Consider the following 20,683-nt stretch of genomic DNA (forward strand, 5'->3'; position numbering starts at 1 on the left):
AGTGATAAAAGAAAAAAAAAGTTGAATATTTCTGCAATAAGCAAGAGCTTGCTCACCATGTAAATGTTTTAGTGCATTAAAAAATCAAACTTTTCAGGAATTACTGCATTTGTGCAGAGTACTCGCTTTTCTCTCTTTCCCCCATCATGTCCTGATGTAATGCTATGTAGCCTCCTTAGCGTTGCATTTTATTCCAGAAACATGTAAAATGTGTTGCATTTTTTTGGCATAAAATTACATTATTAAATCTCTAAAGTATAATAATGATGCAAGTAATAGTAAAGATGAGTAAAAATAATATGAAATGAACAATAATGACAAAAATAACAGTAATACTAATGGTGCCAAAACAGTACATAATCTAAAAATGAGTCCTTTGTGTGGTAAATTTTAAAGCACACAGAAAGACTCAATCCAATGTCAGTCGCTGTTTCTTTTTGGATTTTCTTTCCAGATTTTAGTTTTTGAGCAGCACACTGTACAGGTACAAGTTGGATTCTGTTTGTTTTTTTGTTTTTTTTTTTCTTCTGATGGAGGTATATAATCAATAAAATGTCTACCAATAAGATGCTCTGGATTGATCGGGATTTGCCATTTATTTATTTATTTTTCCCTTTTTATCTTTTTAAAAATATTTTTAATGTTTGAAGGGACATGTGAAAGGCAAGGAGTTGGGCAACTTATGCTTATTTGATGATTATATTGCTTAGAAGTTAAATGTTATCGTTGTATACCTATTATTTGAGATGATTACCCTAGTAGCTGGTCCATGGGGAAAATATGAACAGAATATATAAATTCGGTTGTTACTTCTCATGGGGACTTTTGTTGCTTTACCCCAGCTCTCCTTTCAATGTATGCCTAATCTCCTCCTGAAGTCGCAATCAGGGCAAACCCTGGAATTACTGTTGCGGTTTGTGACTGGTCTAGGTTTGCTACAGGGACAGCAGGCTAGAGCTGATTGTATAGCATTCCCATTGTATGTATACCACTAAGCCCCATGGGTGTGTCCACCCCTACCCCCCAAAACACACAACCCCAAAATGATCAGTATTCACAGTGAAACTCCAGCTTCACCTGTCAGTGGCCACTTAGTTTAGACACCTTCTGTGACGTTCTGTTGAACTGTTATTTTCTGAATTAATGTCCTTTTATATTAAGTTCTGGCTGGAAAAGTACTGTCCTCTTCTCTCCTTGCCAGCTTTCCTAGGTTCAGCAGTTTCCCCTCCATATTTAGTCTGCTTGCTGTGGCTGTGCCACACTTCCAGTTCTTTTCCGAATAGTCAACTGGGCAGTTTCTGAGGCTTCCTGAATTCTCAGCCTTTTTTTTTTTTTAAGGATAACTTAGTGCCCCCAGAATCTTTCAGAAGAGGAGGCAAAGCAAGTTTTGAAAATTTCTAATTTTATCATATCCAAAAATTGGATGTTGTAGCATACCTATCACATGGTGTAATTATTAAACCATTTTCTGTTAGTATTTTTATTTAACCATAGTCCTGCCTCAAGCATGCAATAATAAAAACTATTTTTAGGACTAATGTAGTTTAGAAGAGAACTTGAAACACTAGATAATTTTTAATATCTACAGATTAACTTTGCCAGTACTGTATGTCCTATTTATACAAAGGAAAGGTTTCATATTGTATGGTAACATTTATATATGGTAATAAATGTAATATAGGCAGAGTGGTCATACAGTATTTTGCAGCAGTGTACATACTTTTTCTTCACCACAGTTTTATCATATTTAACAACTCTAAGCGACTTCCAAAACCGTTTCTGAATTATATTACTGAAGTCCGTTGAATTTAGTTGACAACTTGAATTGTGAAAAGCAAAATATATAAAATGCATTCATTACTGTACATAGGGATACATTAGCAAATAAACCTTAAAATGTGTAATGTGACTGATGACTGAAGTTGTAATAGGAAAAAAATAGTGGTTTTGTTTTTACTGTTGAAGCTTTCATTTGTCTACTGTACCTTATACTGTTTGTGCCACTGAAGAAGCTTAATAAAGTATCTATCTATCTATCTATCTATCTATCTATCTATCTATCTATCTATCTATCTAATTCGGATCGTGTTTTAACTCCATTTGAGTTAGTATTCATCACCTTGAATGCTTGTACATTTAAACAAGCTTTACTTGCTGAGTATTCATAATTAATTGTATTAGGATGACATTTGAATCTGTATAGTTGCTGAACATATTTCTTGTTTTCAACAGACAAGGATGCAGAGCCTTCAACCTGAGCCTGCTGCACGTTACCGGAATGTGATGGATGCTCTCTGGCGCATCATCAGGACTGAGGGAATTTGGCGCCCTGTGCGAGGCTTAAATGTTACAGCAATAGGGGCAGGTCCAGCGCATGCACTCTACTTTGCCTGCTACGAGAAGCTGAAAAAGACACTTGGTGATATCATCCATCCGGGTGCAAACAGCCATGTGGCTAATGGTACCAGTGCCCTTCCTCCAACTCTGGAGAAAATTACTTGCATTTTCAATAAGCTTTTTAAAGATTTCCACATTAAACTATACGCTTACTAAAGAAGTTTTTTTTTTTTTTTTTTTTTGCTGAATTTTTTGTTGCAGTTTTAGATTATTTCGAGATCTACTTTAATCATTTAAGGAAGGTTGTGTTTTACAGCCTAAAATTTGCACTTATTTTATATGAAACAGTTGTTTAAGATGCCGGTAATTGCATTGTTGAACAAAAATCTTAACTTTTTTTTTTTTTTTTTTAATCTGTTACTATTGCTAACATGTTTCAAAACTTGATTTGTTTAGTTGAAGGTAGATTTACACAGTGATATCTGATGCATTCCACTTGTTAGAGTATGTATACCTTAGATTCAAAATATTCTGTTTAAATTTATACCAAATAGAAGACAACTACTCTAGAATAGGATGTGGACGGATGGAATTTTTTTAAAAAGTATAATTTACAGCATTTCTTTTCCTGCTTTTTCATGTCTCTTTTTAGCATATTGTAAGTAAAGAAATAGGATTGTTCTCATTTTTGTAATTATAAAAGTATAACTTTCTAAAACTCTTTAGTCCAGTAGTAAGGGGTGGGGTTGGTGAAAGAGGTTAGGGTTAAGGTCCTGACAGCACAGGGTGCAAAGCAAGAAAAGGGTCTATACAGAGAGGCAGGTCCTGCTCCGGGAACCTATACTTACATAGGGATCAATTTAAATTCACTAATGAACCTCACCTACACATTGTGGATGTGACAGAAAAAACCATTCATACCCAGGGTGCTTGATCAATGAGGCAACAGTGTTGCTCACTACACCAAAAGCGCAACCTTTATGTAGAAATTATTCTCAGTTAAAATTTGTTTTGAAATCATAGCAGACTCAAAGATCTTATCAAAAAAAAAACTTTCTTTGTCTCACATACTAAAGGTTAGTGGCACATACCCGTAAACCTGTTAGGGAACCAAAAAGTCAAATCTTTTTCCTATGGTAAGAGTATTAAAAGATAAAAACTATTTATTTTTGAAAATGATCTGGTTTTAGTAGTTAAGCATATTTTATTTATCTCCAACCCTGGTCAGAATTGTGATCTTCTACTTTCTGGCTAATTTCTGGGAGCCTTCATATTTGGTTCAGTCATGGCAGAACTTGAAATTTTTTCACTTTTGACTTTTTTGGTTAACTTGGTGTATTGAGAAAGTCTGTTGCAATGAAAGTGCACTATTAAAATGTGTTTGTGCATTGTGTTGCAGGGTTATAGGATGCATACAGTATGTTTCAGTTGCAGTTATACCACTTTAAGAATGGTGCTGTCGTGTAAAATTCTTTCAGTAACCTCAAACTGGACATGTTAATATTATAACTGTTGTCACGTGGTGGTGGGGGGACTAAAGTAACATGTAATACACCTGTCAATTCAAAGTTCAGACTTAAGGCAATGAGTGTGTTATTGTTATGTTAAAAAGCAATACACACAATTAAAGGTGTGTCCGCTACTAGAAATTTAACCCCACTCCCACTTTAGACTGTCTAGTTCCCATAGCATAACATGCACAGCTGGATCTAACATCTAGCCTTTGTGAAAACAGTTGGAATCCAAGCCCAATGGAAAGGAGTTTCCTTTTGATATGAAGTGAAAGGGCATGAGAAAGTAGTGTTAAAGAGGACTGCCTATAAGCATAGACTTGCATTATGCTCAGTATTTAATTGCCCAGTTTCAGCTATTTCAAGAAACTTACCATTTTTATTTATTGTCCTGTTGACAAGATTTTATTGAATAGTTTAATTAATTTCTAACAGAACATATGTATGCTGAACTGGGTGAAAGTAATAATGAACTGTTTCTTTTAGTATGGCATTTTTTGATTGTACTTTTTATGAATTTCACTGTTAGCTTTCAAGCAAAGATTGCCCCTTTTAAGATGAAAATAAGTCATGGTAAGCTTGGAATGCAAACTTAGATGCAAAGCATGCAGTTTCATGTGCACTTTACTCACTTGTATAAAAACATTTGGAACAGAGCATATGTAAAATAAGTGGGTCTATCCATTTCTGACAGCTTTTGAATATGGTTGAAATGGTCTGACTGGGGTCTGGTCACAAGGTTATTTATTCTTGTTTTTTAATGTCGTCAAGTGCTATCCAATTGTGATCAGATCGCTGAAAAAAATCATGTTAATGCCTCATGTAAACAGGGCTGGAGGTTGGCTGGACTGAAGAAAGACTGTTAATTTGTAGAGGAGGTAAAGGCTAACAAAACTTGACATAATGCTCATCGGTTTTACTATATTTTTTTAAACCTGCTTATTTTCTTACTATCTTATTAAAAAAGAAAAATGCAACCTTCAACAAACCAGCCACTCTGTCATGCCATAATACCATTTCCTTTATACGCCATAAATTGTTAAAGTAAACAGTGAACAAGTCCTATTCATGCAGATGTGTGCAAAGGTAGCAGATTATTTAATAATTTAAGTAACCATGGGATATACACATATATAAATTAGGGTCTAAAAATGTGCAGTTTAATTATATAATATTTTTTTTTCCTACTGTGGTAACAAGTGCAAGTAGTCAGAGAAAAGCATAAAATGTTTAAGTTTTTAGAAAGTAATGAAACGTGCATATCAGAACTTTTACGGACTATATAATTCGATATTAATTATAACTAAATGTTCACAGTAGAGCCAAAAATGATTTGTCTATATCGATAATGTCGAAAAACAAAAAAACTGTAGATGGATATTTTTGTTGTTCATATGTATTTTCAGTCTTTATAAGCTTACTTACAGCAGAGATACTGGAAAGGCAGCGCTGATTAGTTGCTAACAGTTGAAGAAAGTCAACTTGAATGCGTGATGAAGAAATGTGCTGTGGATGGGATGGTACATTGAGGTTGACCGCATCATATGTTGTGTATATACTTAATGTTAGTATGCAGTTCCTTTGAATTATAGTTGTATTTAGACACTGATGAAAATTAGTTTAGGTTATTTAGTTATGATCTGCAAATACTGTTCGGATGTTACGTTTACAGTAAATAGCGAGACACTGAACTCCTTTTCAGAGGTATTGTGTTTTTTAGTGCTGTGCGAGTATTTCGGTAAAGATAAAGAAAAATGAAATGCTTTCTTTAATACTCTGTGACTGTTCAAATAAGAAATCTTTTACTGAAACATGCCACAGTGTGTTCTTACTGACACTTTGCCATAAATTGAACAACCAGGTTCAGTATCGAGTGATTTCTCTTCCCCCACTGAGAAATATTTAACGGAGAAAGTGCTACCAGCAAATGTTAAATTTGTTATGTCCTTACTTTTTTATAAGCTAACCATATAAACATTTTTTGCAGAAATACAACCGGGCATTCTCTGCATTAATTACCAATTAAATTGTGCACACATCACTTGCAAATATAACAGATCTTCACCCATCTTTGGCATCTGCTTTGTAAAGTTGCATCTCCATGCAATGCAAACAGAGTACAAGAGACTCAGATTTTCATAGAGGTACAAGTTTGGCAACACCAAGCAAAACATGGGATTTAGCCCTAGATACTAATCCATGTCAAATTCATTTTTTAGAGCAGTACCCAAGATATGTGAGCTATTGATTGCGCTACTGTACTGATTTGCTTCCCTTTTTGGAGCTTGATGTAACTCTCCTACAGAGTTCATTGGAGAGCACAGTACTCTTTGCAAATGCACTGGATAAGTTGTTACAGCCAGTACCAGTGACAAGATTCCATAACACTGGCTGCATCATGTTTTTGATGGGTATACATTTTGAAAATTTCATGTTTTGTTTTCTCAGCAAGCCCCTCAGGCATTGCCTTGTGTTTTTTGCATTTATTAAAGAGTGTGATACAATGCATGCAGAGACCGGGCAGCAGTATTTTATCTCCCTAGTGTTCATTCTGTTCATGCATCCAGACTAACTGCTTTACACTTGCAACTTTGTTGAGAACCATCCGAACATCAGCTTTTTACTACATACTCTGCCCCTTTATTGTTAACAATAAGCTACCTATCAGCTTCTTCAGTGGGTCTTCACTTTTGTGAGGAAAATTGTAAACTTTTCAAGTAAAGAAAACGTGAAATTGTACAAAACATGCCTGCCATGTTGAACCTCACAATAGAGGATGTTGTTGGGTTACTAAGTTACAACTCCATTTTCCCATCAAAAATGTATCTTTTAAAGAAGTACTGTATTTAAATGTTCTAGTGTAAATGCAATTAGTGTACAGTCTTTTGCAACCTGTCCACTAACAATTGGAAAATCGGCAAAGGGAATTCTATTGGCAGTGTAAATAGTCAATCGATTGCTGATGTTGCCTATTAGCACAAGCCTATAGGTTTGAAAGAAGTCTAAGGATTTAGAGAATTTTACTCTATTCTGTTCAGTCTTCAAGGCAGTGAAACTGGTAATTAAATCCAAAATACTCCTGAATAGCTGCATTTTATTGGGGCTTGTAGTATACAGTCATATGAAAAAGTTTGGGAACCCCTCTTAATTCTTTGGATTTTTGTTTTTCATTGGCTGTGCTTTCAAAGTTGCAACTTCCTTTTAATATATGGCATGTCTTATGGAAACAGTAGTATTTCAGCAGTGACATTAAGTTTATTGAATTAACAGAAAATATGCAATATGCATCATAACAAAATTAGGTGCATAAATTTGGGCACCCCAACAGGGATATTACATCAATACTCAGTTGAGCCTCCTTTTGCAAATATAACAGCCTCTAGATGCCTCCTATAGCCTTTGATGAGTGTCTGGATTCTGGATGAAGGTATTTATGACCATTATTCCATACAAAATCCCTCCAGTTCAGTTAAATGTGATTGCTGCCGAGCATGGACAGCTTGCTTCAAATCATCCCATAGATTTCGATGCTATTCATGTCAGGGGACTGTGACGGCCATTCCAGAACATTGTACTTCTCCCACTGCATGAATGCCTTTGTAGATTTCAAACTGTGTTTTGGGTCATTGTCTTGTTGGAATATCTAACCCCTGCATAACTTCAACTGTGACTGATGCTTGAACATTATCCTGAAGAAATTGTTGATATTGGGTTGAATTCATCTGACCCTCGACTTTAAAAAGAGCCACAGTCCTTGAACTAGCCACATAGCCCCACAGCATGATGGAACCTCCACCAAATTTGACAGTAGGTAGCAGGTGTTTTTCTTGGAATGTGGTGGTCTTCTTCTGCCATGCAAAGCGCTTTTTGTTTTGACCAAATAACTTGATTTTTGTCTCATCAGTCCAAAGCACTTTGTTCCAAAATGAATCTGGCTTGTCAAAATGAGCATTTGCATACAGTAAGTGACTGTTTGTGGCGTGAGTGCAGAAAGGGCTTCTTTCTCATCACCCTGCCATACAGATGTACTTTGTGCAAATTGTGCTGAATTGTAGAATGATGATATACAGATGCGAGAGTCAAAGGGAAGCACAACTTGCAATTGACCACCTTAAATACCTTTTCTCATGATTGGACACACCTGTCTATGAAGTTCAAGGCTTAACGAGCTAATCCAACCAATTTGGTGTTGCAGGTAATCCGTATTGAGCAGTTACATGCATTCAAATCAGCAAAATTACAAGGGTACCCAAATTTTTCCACAGCCAGTTTTTCACATTTGATTTAATTTCATACGACTAAATACTGCTTCACTAAAAATCTTTGTTCAGAAAACACCACAGTACTTGGATGTTCTTAGTAAATGAAAGACATACCACTGGTATCTTTTTTGTTGAAAGTAGAGTAAATTATTATGCAGGTTGAGAGGGGTTACCAAACTTTTTCTGTATCATTTTGCTGTTTGACAAAACTTGACTTTAAAAATTCTCTCAGCCATCTTGTCTGGATGAGTGCCCAAAATGCCAGTACACTTGGCCTTAAGAGTTTTCTTTGCTTGAAATATAGGAAAGACACTGTATAATAGACACACAGGACTTTTTTTGTCACCAGGGAGAAATTTGGCTTTTTACAGTAACTCTTTAAATAATGCATAAATCGATAAATATAAATGTTTGTATATACACTATGGTGACGTTAAGTTAAAGTTGTTTGAAAAGCAGATAAGATTGGCTATGGTACCAGATAAGTGAAATAATGCATGGCATACTCTTCAAAGCAGTCAAAAGAACAGAAAAATCTTTTCATAACTAATTTTATTATCTGGGTACTACCATAGATAGCAAAACCATGTTTTTTTAAAATCACATTTGTAGACAGACTATTTAATTGCAGCTCATTCAGAAACATACTTAGCAAACAAAACCTATCATTAAGCACTTCAACAAATGAAAATAGCTGGGTTTTGTTTTGAGAATTCTCGGTTTCACGTGATATTCCCTAAAATGCACTCTTAGCGCACTAGCTTTGTCATTTTAGAGCCTTTTTTTTTTTATTTCTCTGATTATGAACTTCCTTAAATGATGAACAAATAACTTGCACATGGAATAGGTATCTACATATATCCTAGGTGTTTCCTGCTGCAAAATAATGGTTCAGTGTCAATGAACAGATCTGTACTTTTAAAAAAAACAGTGCTGTGTTACATTGGTGTTTTATACACCATGTCTCGATTTCTTTTTTTTTTTTTCTTTTTCATTTTTTTTTTAACTTGTTTTATTGCAGGTGTGCAAGATGGTGGGTAAGTGAATACTTCCTTTGACTAATGTGTATTAGTTAATATTTCAGGTGCATAGCCTATTGTAGGGAAAGATATATTAAAAATAAGCAAAGATATTTAGTGCCAGTACCACTAATTTTTACCTATCGTCTGTTCCTGATGCTTTGAATATCAAAGAGGTTTGAATAATAAAATGTTCAGTTGTAGACTCTTGACTATAGATTTTCTTTTAATAATATTGCAGGTACTGCTGGGTGTGTAGCTACATTACTTCATGATGCTGCAATGAATCCAGCCGAAGGTATGCAAGTTTACATTTTTTTTTCTCTCCTGAAAATGACAATTAAGAATTTGATATATTTTATCTTACAGAGTATTAAGAATTATGGGACAATTACAGGCAACTATTCTTCACTGCAAGTGTGCTGTTTCGGTATTTTGTTTAGGTGGGATAAAACAGTATTAATATAGTAATATGAAACTAATTGATCATTGACTTCCATTTTTGCATGTTTTGTTAGTTAATTATGACTTAAATATCATAGTACTTTTTTGTTCTTTATTTCACCTTGTGTGACATTTCTGAACGTGGCATCATTAATCTGCAATGTTTCTTTTATTGTAGTGGTGAAGCAGAGAATGCAGATGTTCAACTCTCCTTACCGCAGCGTTTTAGACTGTATGAGAGCGGTATGGCAGAAAGAAGGCCCAGGGGCTTTCTACCGCAGCTACACTACACAACTCACCATGAATGTCCCTTTCCAAGCCCTGCATTTCATGGCCTACGAGTATCTACAAGAATTGCTCAATCCTCATAGACAGTATAAACCTTCTACACACATGATATCAGGAGCACTTGCAGGAGCACTGGCGGCAGCAGCTACTACTCCACTGGACGTTTGCAAGACACTGCTGAATACACAGGAATCACTGGCTCTGAACTCCCTCAACGTGAATGGACATATCTCAGGTCTGGCCCATGCTTTTCGGACTGTCTACAGGCTGGGTGGTATTCCTGCATATTTCAAGGGAGTACAGGCTAGGGTCATCTACCAGATGCCTTCAACAGCTATCTCCTGGTCAGTCTATGAGTTCTTTAAATATTTTATTACCAAACACCAGCATGAAAAAAGAAAAGCACTCTAATCATTCAGTGTTCCCTATAACCGAAAATAGATTTTTTTTTGACTTTCCATAGAAAGAAATGTGCTCTTAGACAAGCATAAAATGTATCTTTCACCAGAGAAAGTGATTTACTTCTCATTTCACTAGTGTATTAGATGGATATTATACTCTTCAGAGGGTATCAAATTGATTGCAATAGTGCATTTGAAAAACCGTTAAATCCTAAATGCAAGTAAAAATGCAGTTGGCCAGAAGGTGGCAGTATTGAGCTTTTCACCTGCTCTATAACACAGTCGTGCTAAATAGCAGAATACAGAATCCTTTAGTGATGATGATGGATAATGATCAAGTCATTCAAACCTAAAACGAGCAGTTTTTGTTTAAATTCAGAAGGCAGTATAACCTTTCAGGTTCCTGTATAACACCAGGCTGTTTATGCTTTTGAGATACAAAGATGTGAACTGTGTCAGTGTTCATTGTTAGGCTGTGTTCATTTTTACTAAAATGGTAAAGATGACCTACAGTGATTTAACTCTCTCTGCTTTGGGAAGGCATCTAAATATGATCACATTCTGGCATCTATTCCATCTTTGTCTTTATTTAGTTTATCAATAAATATATTTCCAGTCTTATTCCAGAACTTCAAAAAGTGATAAATTAGAGTTACCATCATTTTACTAAAAATATTAACATGTGCCTACATTTTGTGTACTAAGAACTCCTTTTTAAGTGACATTTCCAATTAATCAACATTCATAAAGACTGAATGTGTTTCACAGAAGTCGGACTAATGTATAAGATTTGTGATCTCAAATCTGCCAGGAGAGAAGGGTGGAAACATTTAGGAAAATGCCTTTTTTTTTCTTTCACTTATCCTACAATTGTGTGGTTGGTATTAATCTATCATTATCTTCAAGTACACACTGTTTTAAGTGTATTCTTAAAGAAGATACATTTCTGTATTTTGTATTACTAAATTGTGTTACTAATGTATCGGATGGTTTTTCATTCTCATATATGGATGCATTTTAAAAATGCCATTATAAGTTATCCATATAAAAAGGAGGCCACAAGAAAAAATCCAGTTTTCATCTGTGAGAAGACATGTGTAGATGTACTGAGTGTTGCTTGTCTAGTAATCCGATTCACTGAACATCTCCGTATGTTGTTAGTTTACTCTGAAAATGTAAGCAGCGCACAATTATAAAGATATTTTGTAATTGCCACTAAAGAGAAATTTTACATACAAATTGCCTTAATGGTTGGTATAACAAAGGATCACTGTTTATTATTAATGCAACTTTCAAGGCAGCTGCTGTATCGTTCCTGAACAAGGCAAAGTTGCATACTCCATTTGGCTTTGCTTGAAAATTTTTGGAGAAATGCTTTAATAATGTACTTTGTTCCAGGGTCAACATTTTAGCTATAGTTTGACCATCCTAAAGGATTCATGTGTGGATTATCTGTATGTTCTATTAACCATCAATAAACCAAAGGCAAGTGAGGTTCATCCATGGAACATTAAGCCTGAAGTGTGAATTCTGTTCATCTCTCTCTCTCTCTCTCTCTCTCAAATAATTACTAAGAATTGGATATTACCTTGAATGCATTCATTTTTACTGTACTTTGATTTTTAAGTTTATAATTACATTGTTTCAAAGTTTATCAATATATGTGTCAAGCATTACCCGTTTCATTTAATAACTTTTTCCACTTGCCAAACTTCAAATATATTTATCTATGCGCTGATTTCTGTGCCCAAAGCAGATGTGCTGTTTGTTCTGGATTTTGAGGTAGGTGCTGCATCTTATTAGCCATATTTGTTTTTACTAGGAGAAAGGATGCATGAAGTTAGGCCTAAGGTATGTAATTTTGAGGTAGGAAGAAGTGTCTGGTGTTAGTTTGTTTGCTTGTGTCAGAGTGATGTTTGGTCTAAGATACAGGTGTGACCCTGACCTTTTAATCTAGTAACCTTAAACAAGTGTGGGTTTGTTTTACATGTATTACCTGATGATCTTGTCAGTTAATCTGTGTGGTACAGGCTACTGCATCTTCTGAAGATTCCTTTTAATATGTTTAAGTTTAGTATTTTTTCTGAAATGACTGCCCATAAAAAATGAGAATTTGGTCTTTTAATTTGTTGTGAGTTTAAATATTGAACTTTATATTTTCAGTGCCTGTACCTAGAAGGTGCCATACAGTTCTTGTGCTGTTTAAAAACTACCTTGTAAACTTGTAATCTGTAGGTAGTACAGTTATGAGCTTGGTTTATTCACTGTAATAGAGAATACAAGTTCAAAAGCTTTATACAATTAACTATAAAAATTCAGATAGGATTTGTGAAAATTAGGAAACTTGATTCTTTCATCCTTATTTTCCATTTGCAAAGTTTTTGGAATTGCCACTCAGGTATACATCTGATCTTCTTAATTACATACTTTGGCAGCAATTAAAACATATTTTTAAAGTAAATTCAAAAGTTTACTGCCATGCTTTAATACTTGCTTGGACTATTTTTTTCATTCTCCTCCAGTGATTTCAAACCTCCAGAACACCTTTACCTAAGCACCGGTTCACTTCAATGGCACAAGAACCATGATACATGATGTCCTACCTCTGTGCTGGTGTTTCTGGTCTTTACAACAGAACACTCTAGAGCAGTATAGAGGTTGTGCTTTACCTTGAGTGCTTTGCTTAGTTAAACATGATATCTGAGAAATTGTCTGACACTCTAGAAAGCTCCTTTAGACCATGTGAAGTAATTTTGACCATAAACATTATATGCAGCTGGTGTCTGTAAATAAAAAAAATCTTCCAAGATTAACAGATGATCAAAGGTTTCATCATCAAAATGTGTGGATTTTCAAGAACGCAAGAAAGTGATCATAGTTCCATTATCTGATCCCAAATCTCCAGGTGAAGATGAAAGGAAGAAATTTTGGTGTCTTTTCAACAGTTATTCACAATTATTGAAGATTACGAGCACTGAAATCCTGAAAGTGGTGGGAATGTTGGAGATGTTACATTTTAGTTGATGTCGAATTATAATAATGGATGCATATTATTCTTTAAATGTGGAGTCTTAGGTTTTTGGTCATTTATTTGTGTGTGGAAAAAGTAATTTCACAACAAAAGTTACATTTTTTTTTTGTTTTGTAAAGGATGTTTTTACTTTGTTTTCATACTTCTTGCTTAAGCACACGGATTTATTGTTTGTTAATCTTTTCAGTAGCACGTTCTTGTTGGGTTTGTGTCTTCCAAAATCATAAAAGATCCATGTGGAATTAGCCTTTATTACAACCTGCACTTGTGCTTTGCAAAAAGATGCACTTCTCTTCTATATAAAAATGTGATCGTCTTTCATCAGTGTTGACACATGGCAGAAGCCAGTTTCACATGGTGTTTTATTGAAGTTGACTGGTCTGAGGCTGCTGAAGTAGTTATAGAAAAACTATTGCTTACAAAGAACAGAGACAGGTACACGTGACACATCTGGCTGCCTTATCATACTCCTGTATTTGTTACATGGACATTATGGTTGTACTCATTACAGAGTTTAAGCATAAATTACGGAGCTGCCCTAGTAATCGTTTACATGGAAGAGGAATGCTACGAGTTTTCAGCCTTTGCCCTGGAGGGCAGGAGTCATTGCAGGTTTTGTTTTTTTTTTTTTTTTTTTTTTTTTTTTTCCTCCTTCCAAACATCATTTTTAAAGATAGTTAATGTTATTAATGAAACAGCTTATTTTGTACCTGGTCATGTTCATGCCGAGCTGCAGTGCCTGATCCTTTTTCCTTCATGCTAATTTTTTTAATTCGGAGCCAGTTACTGCTACAACCACAATTATTTTGCTTTGGGGTTAATTTTACCTTGCACAAGATTCACAACCCTGCATTTTTTTTTAAAGCCTTAAAACTAAAACTGTCAGTTTGATATCTATTTGTAGCCAAATATTCATTTTTTTTAATTAAAACACCTGGGAAGCAAACAGAACTGCTATGCTTGTTTGGTTCACAAAATTACAGTGACAGACTAAGAAACGTATGTCCTTAATTGCTTCCCATTATTGGTCTTTGTGATGTCTAATATACAGTGCATCCGGAAAGTATTCACAGCACATCACTTTTTCCACATTTTGTTATGTTACAGCCTTATTCCAAAATGGATTAAATTATTTTTTTTCCTCAGAATTCTACACACAACACCCCATAATGACATGAAAAAAGTTTACTTGAGATTTTTGCAAATTTATTAAAAATAAAAAATTGAGAAAGCACATGTACATAAGTATTCACAGCCTTTGCCATGAAGCTCAAAATTGAGCTCAGGTGCATCCTGTTTCCCCTGATCATCCTTGAGATGTTTCTGCAGCTTAATTGGAGTCCACCTGTGGTAAATTCAGTTGATTGGACATGATTTGGAAAGGCACACACCTGTCTATATAAGGTCCCACAGTGGACAGTTCATGTCAGAGCACAAACCAAGCATGAAGTCAAAGGAATTGTCTGTAGACCTCCGAGACAGGATTGTCTCGAGGCACAAATCTGGGGAAGGTTACAGAAAAATTTCTACTGCTTTGAAGGTCCCAATGAGCACAGTGGCCTCCATCATCCATAAGTGGAAGAAGTTTGAAACCACCAGGACTCTTCCTAGAGCTGGCCGGCCATCTAAACTGAGCGATCAGGGGAGAAGGGCCTTAGTCAGGGAGGTGAGCAAGAACCCGATGGTCAGTCTGTCAGAGGTCCTCTGTGGAGAGAGGAGAACCTTCCAGAAGGACAACCATCTCTGCAACAATCCACCAATCAGGCCTGTATGGTAGAGTGGCCAGACGGGAGCCACTCCTGAGTAAAAGGCACATGGCAGCCCACCTGGAGTTTGCCAAAAGGCACCTGAAGGTCTCTCAGACCATGAGAGAGAAAATTCTCTGGTCTGATGAGACAAAGATTGAACTTTTTGGTGTGAATGCCAGGCATCACGTTTGGAGGAAACCAGGCACCGCTCATCACCAGGCCAATACCATCCCTACAGTGAAGCATTGTGGTGGCAGCATCATGCTGTGGGGATGTTTTTCAGCGGCAGGAACTGGGAGACTAGTCAGGATAAAGGGAAAGATGACTGCAGCAATGTACAGAGACATCCTGGATGAAAACCTGCTCCAGAGCACTCTTGACCTCAGACTGGGGCGACGGTTTATCTTTCAGCAGGACAACGACCCTAAGCACACAGCCAAGATATCAAAGGAGTGGCTTCAGGACAACTCTGTGAATGTCCTTGAGTGGCCCAGCCAGAGCCCAGACTTGAATCTGATTGAACATCTCTGGAGAGATCTTAAAATGGCTGTGCACCGACGCTTCCCATCCAACCTGATGGAACTTGAGAGGTGCTGCAAAGAGGAATGGGCGAAACTGGCCAAGGATAGGTGTGCCAAGCTTGTGGCATCATATTCAACAAGACTTGAGGCTGTAATTGCTGCCAAAGGTGCATTGACAAAGTATTGAGCAAAGGCTGTGAATACTTACTGTATGTACATGTGATTTCTGTTTTTTTATTTTTAATAAATTTGCAAAAACCTCAAACTTTTTTCACGTTGTCATTATGGGGTGTTGTGTGTAGAATTCTGAGGGAAAAAAATGAATTCAATCCATTTTAGAATAAGGCTGTAACATAACAAAATGTGGAAAAAGTGATGCGCTGTCAATACTTTCCGGATGTACTGTAGGTTCGCATCTAGGTATTAAGAATCCCACTTGCATTAAAGCTAGTGAAGAGAGAATAATAGCGTATAATTTTATTTACTAGGCTACATTTTCTCTTTATCTGGCTTTTCCTCTATGTGGTTTAAATTCTTGTTAAGCATACATGAGCATGCGTTATCCCTGGCCCATTTAACCTGAAAAGAGTTATTACAAAAAGGTTTTCCAGCTTGTCTTGTTGTGTGCTGAGCCTAATATCACTTGTGCTACAATACTAAAGTATTTTCAAAGAAGGCCCTGGACAAAATAACCATCAAACAAAACTTGTAATTTATAGAAGTAAGAAGGTTTTAGTACAGATGTGGCACATCTTTTGATATACATTTTTTAATAATTAAAGATAGTATAAAGGCAATATTAATTGTCCCTGTTCAAAATATGCAACTCAATTGTCACTATGTGTGAGAGAGAGAGTTCCTCAAATCAATATGGTAAATTAATCTGCCATGAGCAAGAGCTGTGTTTTATCTTCATGTCCTGTGCTTTGGAGAAGGACGTCCAGCTGCAATTAAACACCTGTTTATGGCCCAAATCCTTTAGCTTTATCTTGTTAGTTGTAATCAGCACCTTATTCATTCAAGGCTATTTCAGTCCCTCCTCTGCAGCCCTGCTGACAGTGTGTTCCTTGGATTGAGGCTGTACATGCAGACTGCTCTTTTGGGAGCCCCAAGAACTCTTTGTGAGCTCATTAACCAAGCATTCAGGCAGAGGCCTGTATTACCTCTGTGTACTCTGTCTGTCATTACTAGCTTTGAGCTGCTGGGAACAAGATTATTTTATTGGAAAACAAACCACAGGGATGACAGACTGGGAGTTGGAACAACCCTGAGACACGAGACATCGCTGAGAATTCTTGTTCAGCATTTTCCTAACCTATAGAATAAATACTTCTTTCCCTTGGCCAAAAACCCACATATGAAAAGTTTTCTTAACAGCCTTTTGAAGATTGTCATCTTAGTGAAATGTCAATGAGAAGGTCTTCAAAGTCATGGAATTAAAACAACGCAACTTTACTGTCTGCTGGTGTGATTTGTAGGTTTCAAGGCGCCAGTCTAAACATTTAGTGTAATCTTTTTTTCTTGGTAGGGCCTTGTGTAACAGGCATCATCATGATTTACTTTATTCCCGTTTATTGTATTTTTTTTTCTTCCTTTTTTAGGGTGAGTCATATTGATCTCCGGTTTATCACAGGAGCTAAAGTAAATTGTGCATTTATAATGATTCATTGTAACATGAGCTATATGCAAAAAGCACATTGTTGTATATATAGTGAATTATCTGCTGGAGAGCGGATAAAATTGATGCATCACAGGTTAAGAGCAGGGATAAATTGCAAATTTAAATTAAATTTCAAGTATACCAGCATGCTAGAGGGCTACATGCTGTCACTTATTCCAAGCATGATCATCTTTGAAACCAATTAATATGTAGAATTCAAGTTGTAAGCTACTGTAAATTAATTATTAGTCTGCAGCATTGATGTTTGATATTAAAGTACAAGCCAGCAATATTGTAGATCCTGAAGACTACAGTGTGATATGCCAAGATCCTATTTTGAAAGCTACAACTATACAACAGCCTTAAAGAGTCATGTCCAGGTTCATGCTTGCTCTTTAGCTTTGTAGTATAGTTCAGCATGACACCGATGAAGTACAGCAGAATTTTTGTTTAGGAGAAGTGTGCTGTAGTAGAGTGAGGGGCAAGTTCCTGTTCTGCAGCATAGATCCTTCACCCCCTCATAGCCATTTTAGATAGTTGTATAGTCCGTCATTCTCTAACCTGGTTAGTCCTAAACTGTTTAAACAGAACCATGAATGACTTGATGTTGATGAGACTCTTTCTGTGTGGGGCTATGTCTCCTACTGGGTTGCCCAGGATTGTCTTTGTGTCTTTTCAAGCTTTTACCTTTCAATCTTCTCCCAGTGCAGGCTGTGAAAATAAAAAGTAGAACTTGTTTATATCACCTGCCCCAAGGCCATAGCTCTGTAAATATGCACAAATTATTTTTTGTCATGTTCTTGTAAAAGAAGTCAGTGTGGCATTTATGTCTTAAGCTGACAAATACAGAAATACAAGATTCTTTTTGGCAGCACATCTTGTGTATAAACGTTACAGCTCGGGTAGAGTTACGATTGTGAGAGTAGTGACTTAAACTGGGACCTTGTATTTGTTTGATGAAAACAAAAGCATAAAGTCTATAGAAAAGGTTTTAAGTTAATTCTCACATCCATTAAATTGTGGCACCAGGAATTCAAGGTCTGTTAAATTCAAGGTTAGTTAATTGCTGTCTTTCAACATAAGAAGTATGACAAACGAGCAGAGACCATTCAGTCCATCAAGCTGTTTTGTTCAGCTAATAGTCAAGCTATCCCAATATCTCCTCCAGATCCAAGTTAATCAAGCTTTCTGCTACTGTACATGTTTGTTCCAGATGCCCACAATTCTGTGTAAAGAAGTGATTTCTGGCTTCATTCCTAAATGCACTTCACCTTAATTTTCTCTGGTCTTCTCAAGTATGAAATTCACTTTTAAGTAGACAGCTCTTCTCAAAATTGTGCTAATTTTTACCCATATTTTCATATATTTCAATTTGTTTATCCAGTTTAGTGTTTCAGAGAGCAGGTGCAACCAAACTTTGACAGGGAGCTTCAGTAGTTCATGCAAGCTGTTCATATTTAAACTACATGACTCTGTAGTGCTACCTAGTTTCTATCATGAATGCATTCATTATCCACTTTTCAATCTGTGCAGCAGGGCAATTCAATTACAAATTCAGCTGGGCCAGATTTTCAAACCAAGAAATTTAGCTGGGCCAGACATGTGCAGTGGCTGATAAGTAGCAGGTAATGTCAAATTTTAAACCAACCTAAATGAGTGTATTGAAAAACCAATGTTTATTCATTGTTTCCCTTTTATATTTGGTTACATCTGCTACAGGCACATTAAAAAAATGCATAAAAAACTATAACTCAATAGAATCTGAGATAGTAGCAATACTTCTTTTCCACTTTTGAAATAAACATTTTACTCTCATCTGACCCAGGCCCATCTCAAAAGTACATAAAAACAAAATAGAGCACAGTTTTAGCAATAGTATTTGTTTACCTTTGGAAATAAATAGTTTGGTCGTAGTTGAGCCAGGTACATCACAAAAGAATTCTCAAAGCTGTTAGTCACTCATCGTTTGTTATGGGTTTGTGCACTAACGCACATGAATGCAACATCTACTGCACACTGAGTGAACATTTGTTTGTTTTAAGTCACCACGTGTGTGATTAGCTTTTCCTTTCTTTTGTAAAGAAAAAGTTGGTGATACGCATATGTTGCATTTGGATAACGTTTGAGGTACCTTGAAGGTACATAGAGGCAGAGAGTCTTAGTGCTACATATTTTATTTGGTGAAAAAGGCATAACATTTAAAATTTGAAACTCACAAATTGTCAAGTATGATGATAATAATTCTTTATACAGAGCTTTGCAAACTCCACGCAGGGTAGACCTAAGATGCAAACCCGTTATCTCCTAAGTGCGAGGTAGCAGTGCTACCATTACACCACCTGCATAGGTATACGGTCCTGCATAATTTTGTGCTTGATAGTTTAAAATTACAAAAACGGAATTTCAGTAATCGAAGAATATCAACTGTAGATTAATTAAGAGCTCTGCATTGCACAAAAAAAGCTGTGGAGTCCCAAAAGCAACCAGTGCTTAATTTGACTGACTTTTAAAGAAAATTACAAACTTTTTTCATGTTTTCATCAAAAGCGGTCTTTCTAATTCGTTCTTTGCTTTGAGTGTCAATGGCTGATCGCCATCCTCATAACAACCATGAATCCGTAGGATTGAAGCATGTGAGTGGAGGGCCAACCAATCATATGAAGACAAGTGCGGAGACCGTACTTGTCAGTCACGAAACTATCACAATCTACAGTATAACAGATTCATTTGCGAAAAACCCACATTTGCACTCACTTGATGAAACTAGAATACAACAAAGACTCAACACACAATTGATTATAGAATCATTTAATATGTAGTCGATGCCATGGCCAAGGTGCTGTCACACCAAAAAAAAAAAAAAAATCACTATCCTAAACTGCTACGTACAGAAACAGCAGGATTAAAAGTTGATATTTCGACTTTAATCTCAACATTTTTTTTTCTTCTTCACTGCGTCCCTATTTTGTTTTCTTCTCTTTGGCCCTAATACACTTCCATAAATTACCACTACTTCTAGATATACGACAATGCGCTGCATTATGGGTTGAATGTTGCTCAGCTCGACTGAATGTTTAGCGTTTATGGTCTACTACTACTGCAGGAATTTCTGAAGGCTCACAAAATGTGTTTTTCTCCATTTTTCCTCTGTGTTTCTAGCGGGACCACGGACTGGGCCACTCTGAGTTTGATTCTGGGCCACATGTGGCCTGTGGGATGCCATTTGAATAGGCCAGCTGAAAAGGCTTGTGTTAGCTAGAACCATTTTTGGCAGCTATTGACGCTGGATACGAACTAGCCCTGTGCTGAATGATCTTTTATGAACTTACTCTTAATTTTCATGTGTTCGTATGTGCATCATTCACTGTTTAAGTGAAGAAATTCTGCTTGTTCAACTTTATTGTTGGCTTTGAGAATTTTGAGTCTTTTCTGTTCAAGGAATACAGGTCATTGTTCCTCTC

At 36.2% G+C, this 20,683-nt stretch overlaps 1 protein-coding gene across 1 annotated transcript in view; it reads left to right on the forward strand.

The window, feature by feature from the left end:
* The window catches only part of slc25a28 (solute carrier family 25 member 28), a 35,188-nt gene extending 23,418 nt beyond the window's left edge, over nucleotides 1-11,770 (forward strand). The window contains exons 2-4 of the mRNA XM_028795678.2: nucleotides 2,233-2,461; nucleotides 9,371-9,427; nucleotides 9,752-11,770. Of these exons, the coding sequence (XP_028651511.2) occupies nucleotides 2,233-2,461; nucleotides 9,371-9,427; nucleotides 9,752-10,272 (807 nt within the window). The 3' untranslated portion in view covers nucleotides 10,273-11,770. The remainder of the gene's footprint in view (nucleotides 1-2,232; nucleotides 2,462-9,370; nucleotides 9,428-9,751) is intronic.
* Nucleotides 11,771-20,683: the final 8,913 nt, after the last annotated feature.

This window comes from Erpetoichthys calabaricus, chromosome 2, assembly GCF_900747795.2.
Source record: "Erpetoichthys calabaricus chromosome 2, fErpCal1.3, whole genome shotgun sequence".
NCBI classification, from domain to species: domain Eukaryota; kingdom Metazoa; phylum Chordata; class Cladistia; order Polypteriformes; family Polypteridae; genus Erpetoichthys; species Erpetoichthys calabaricus.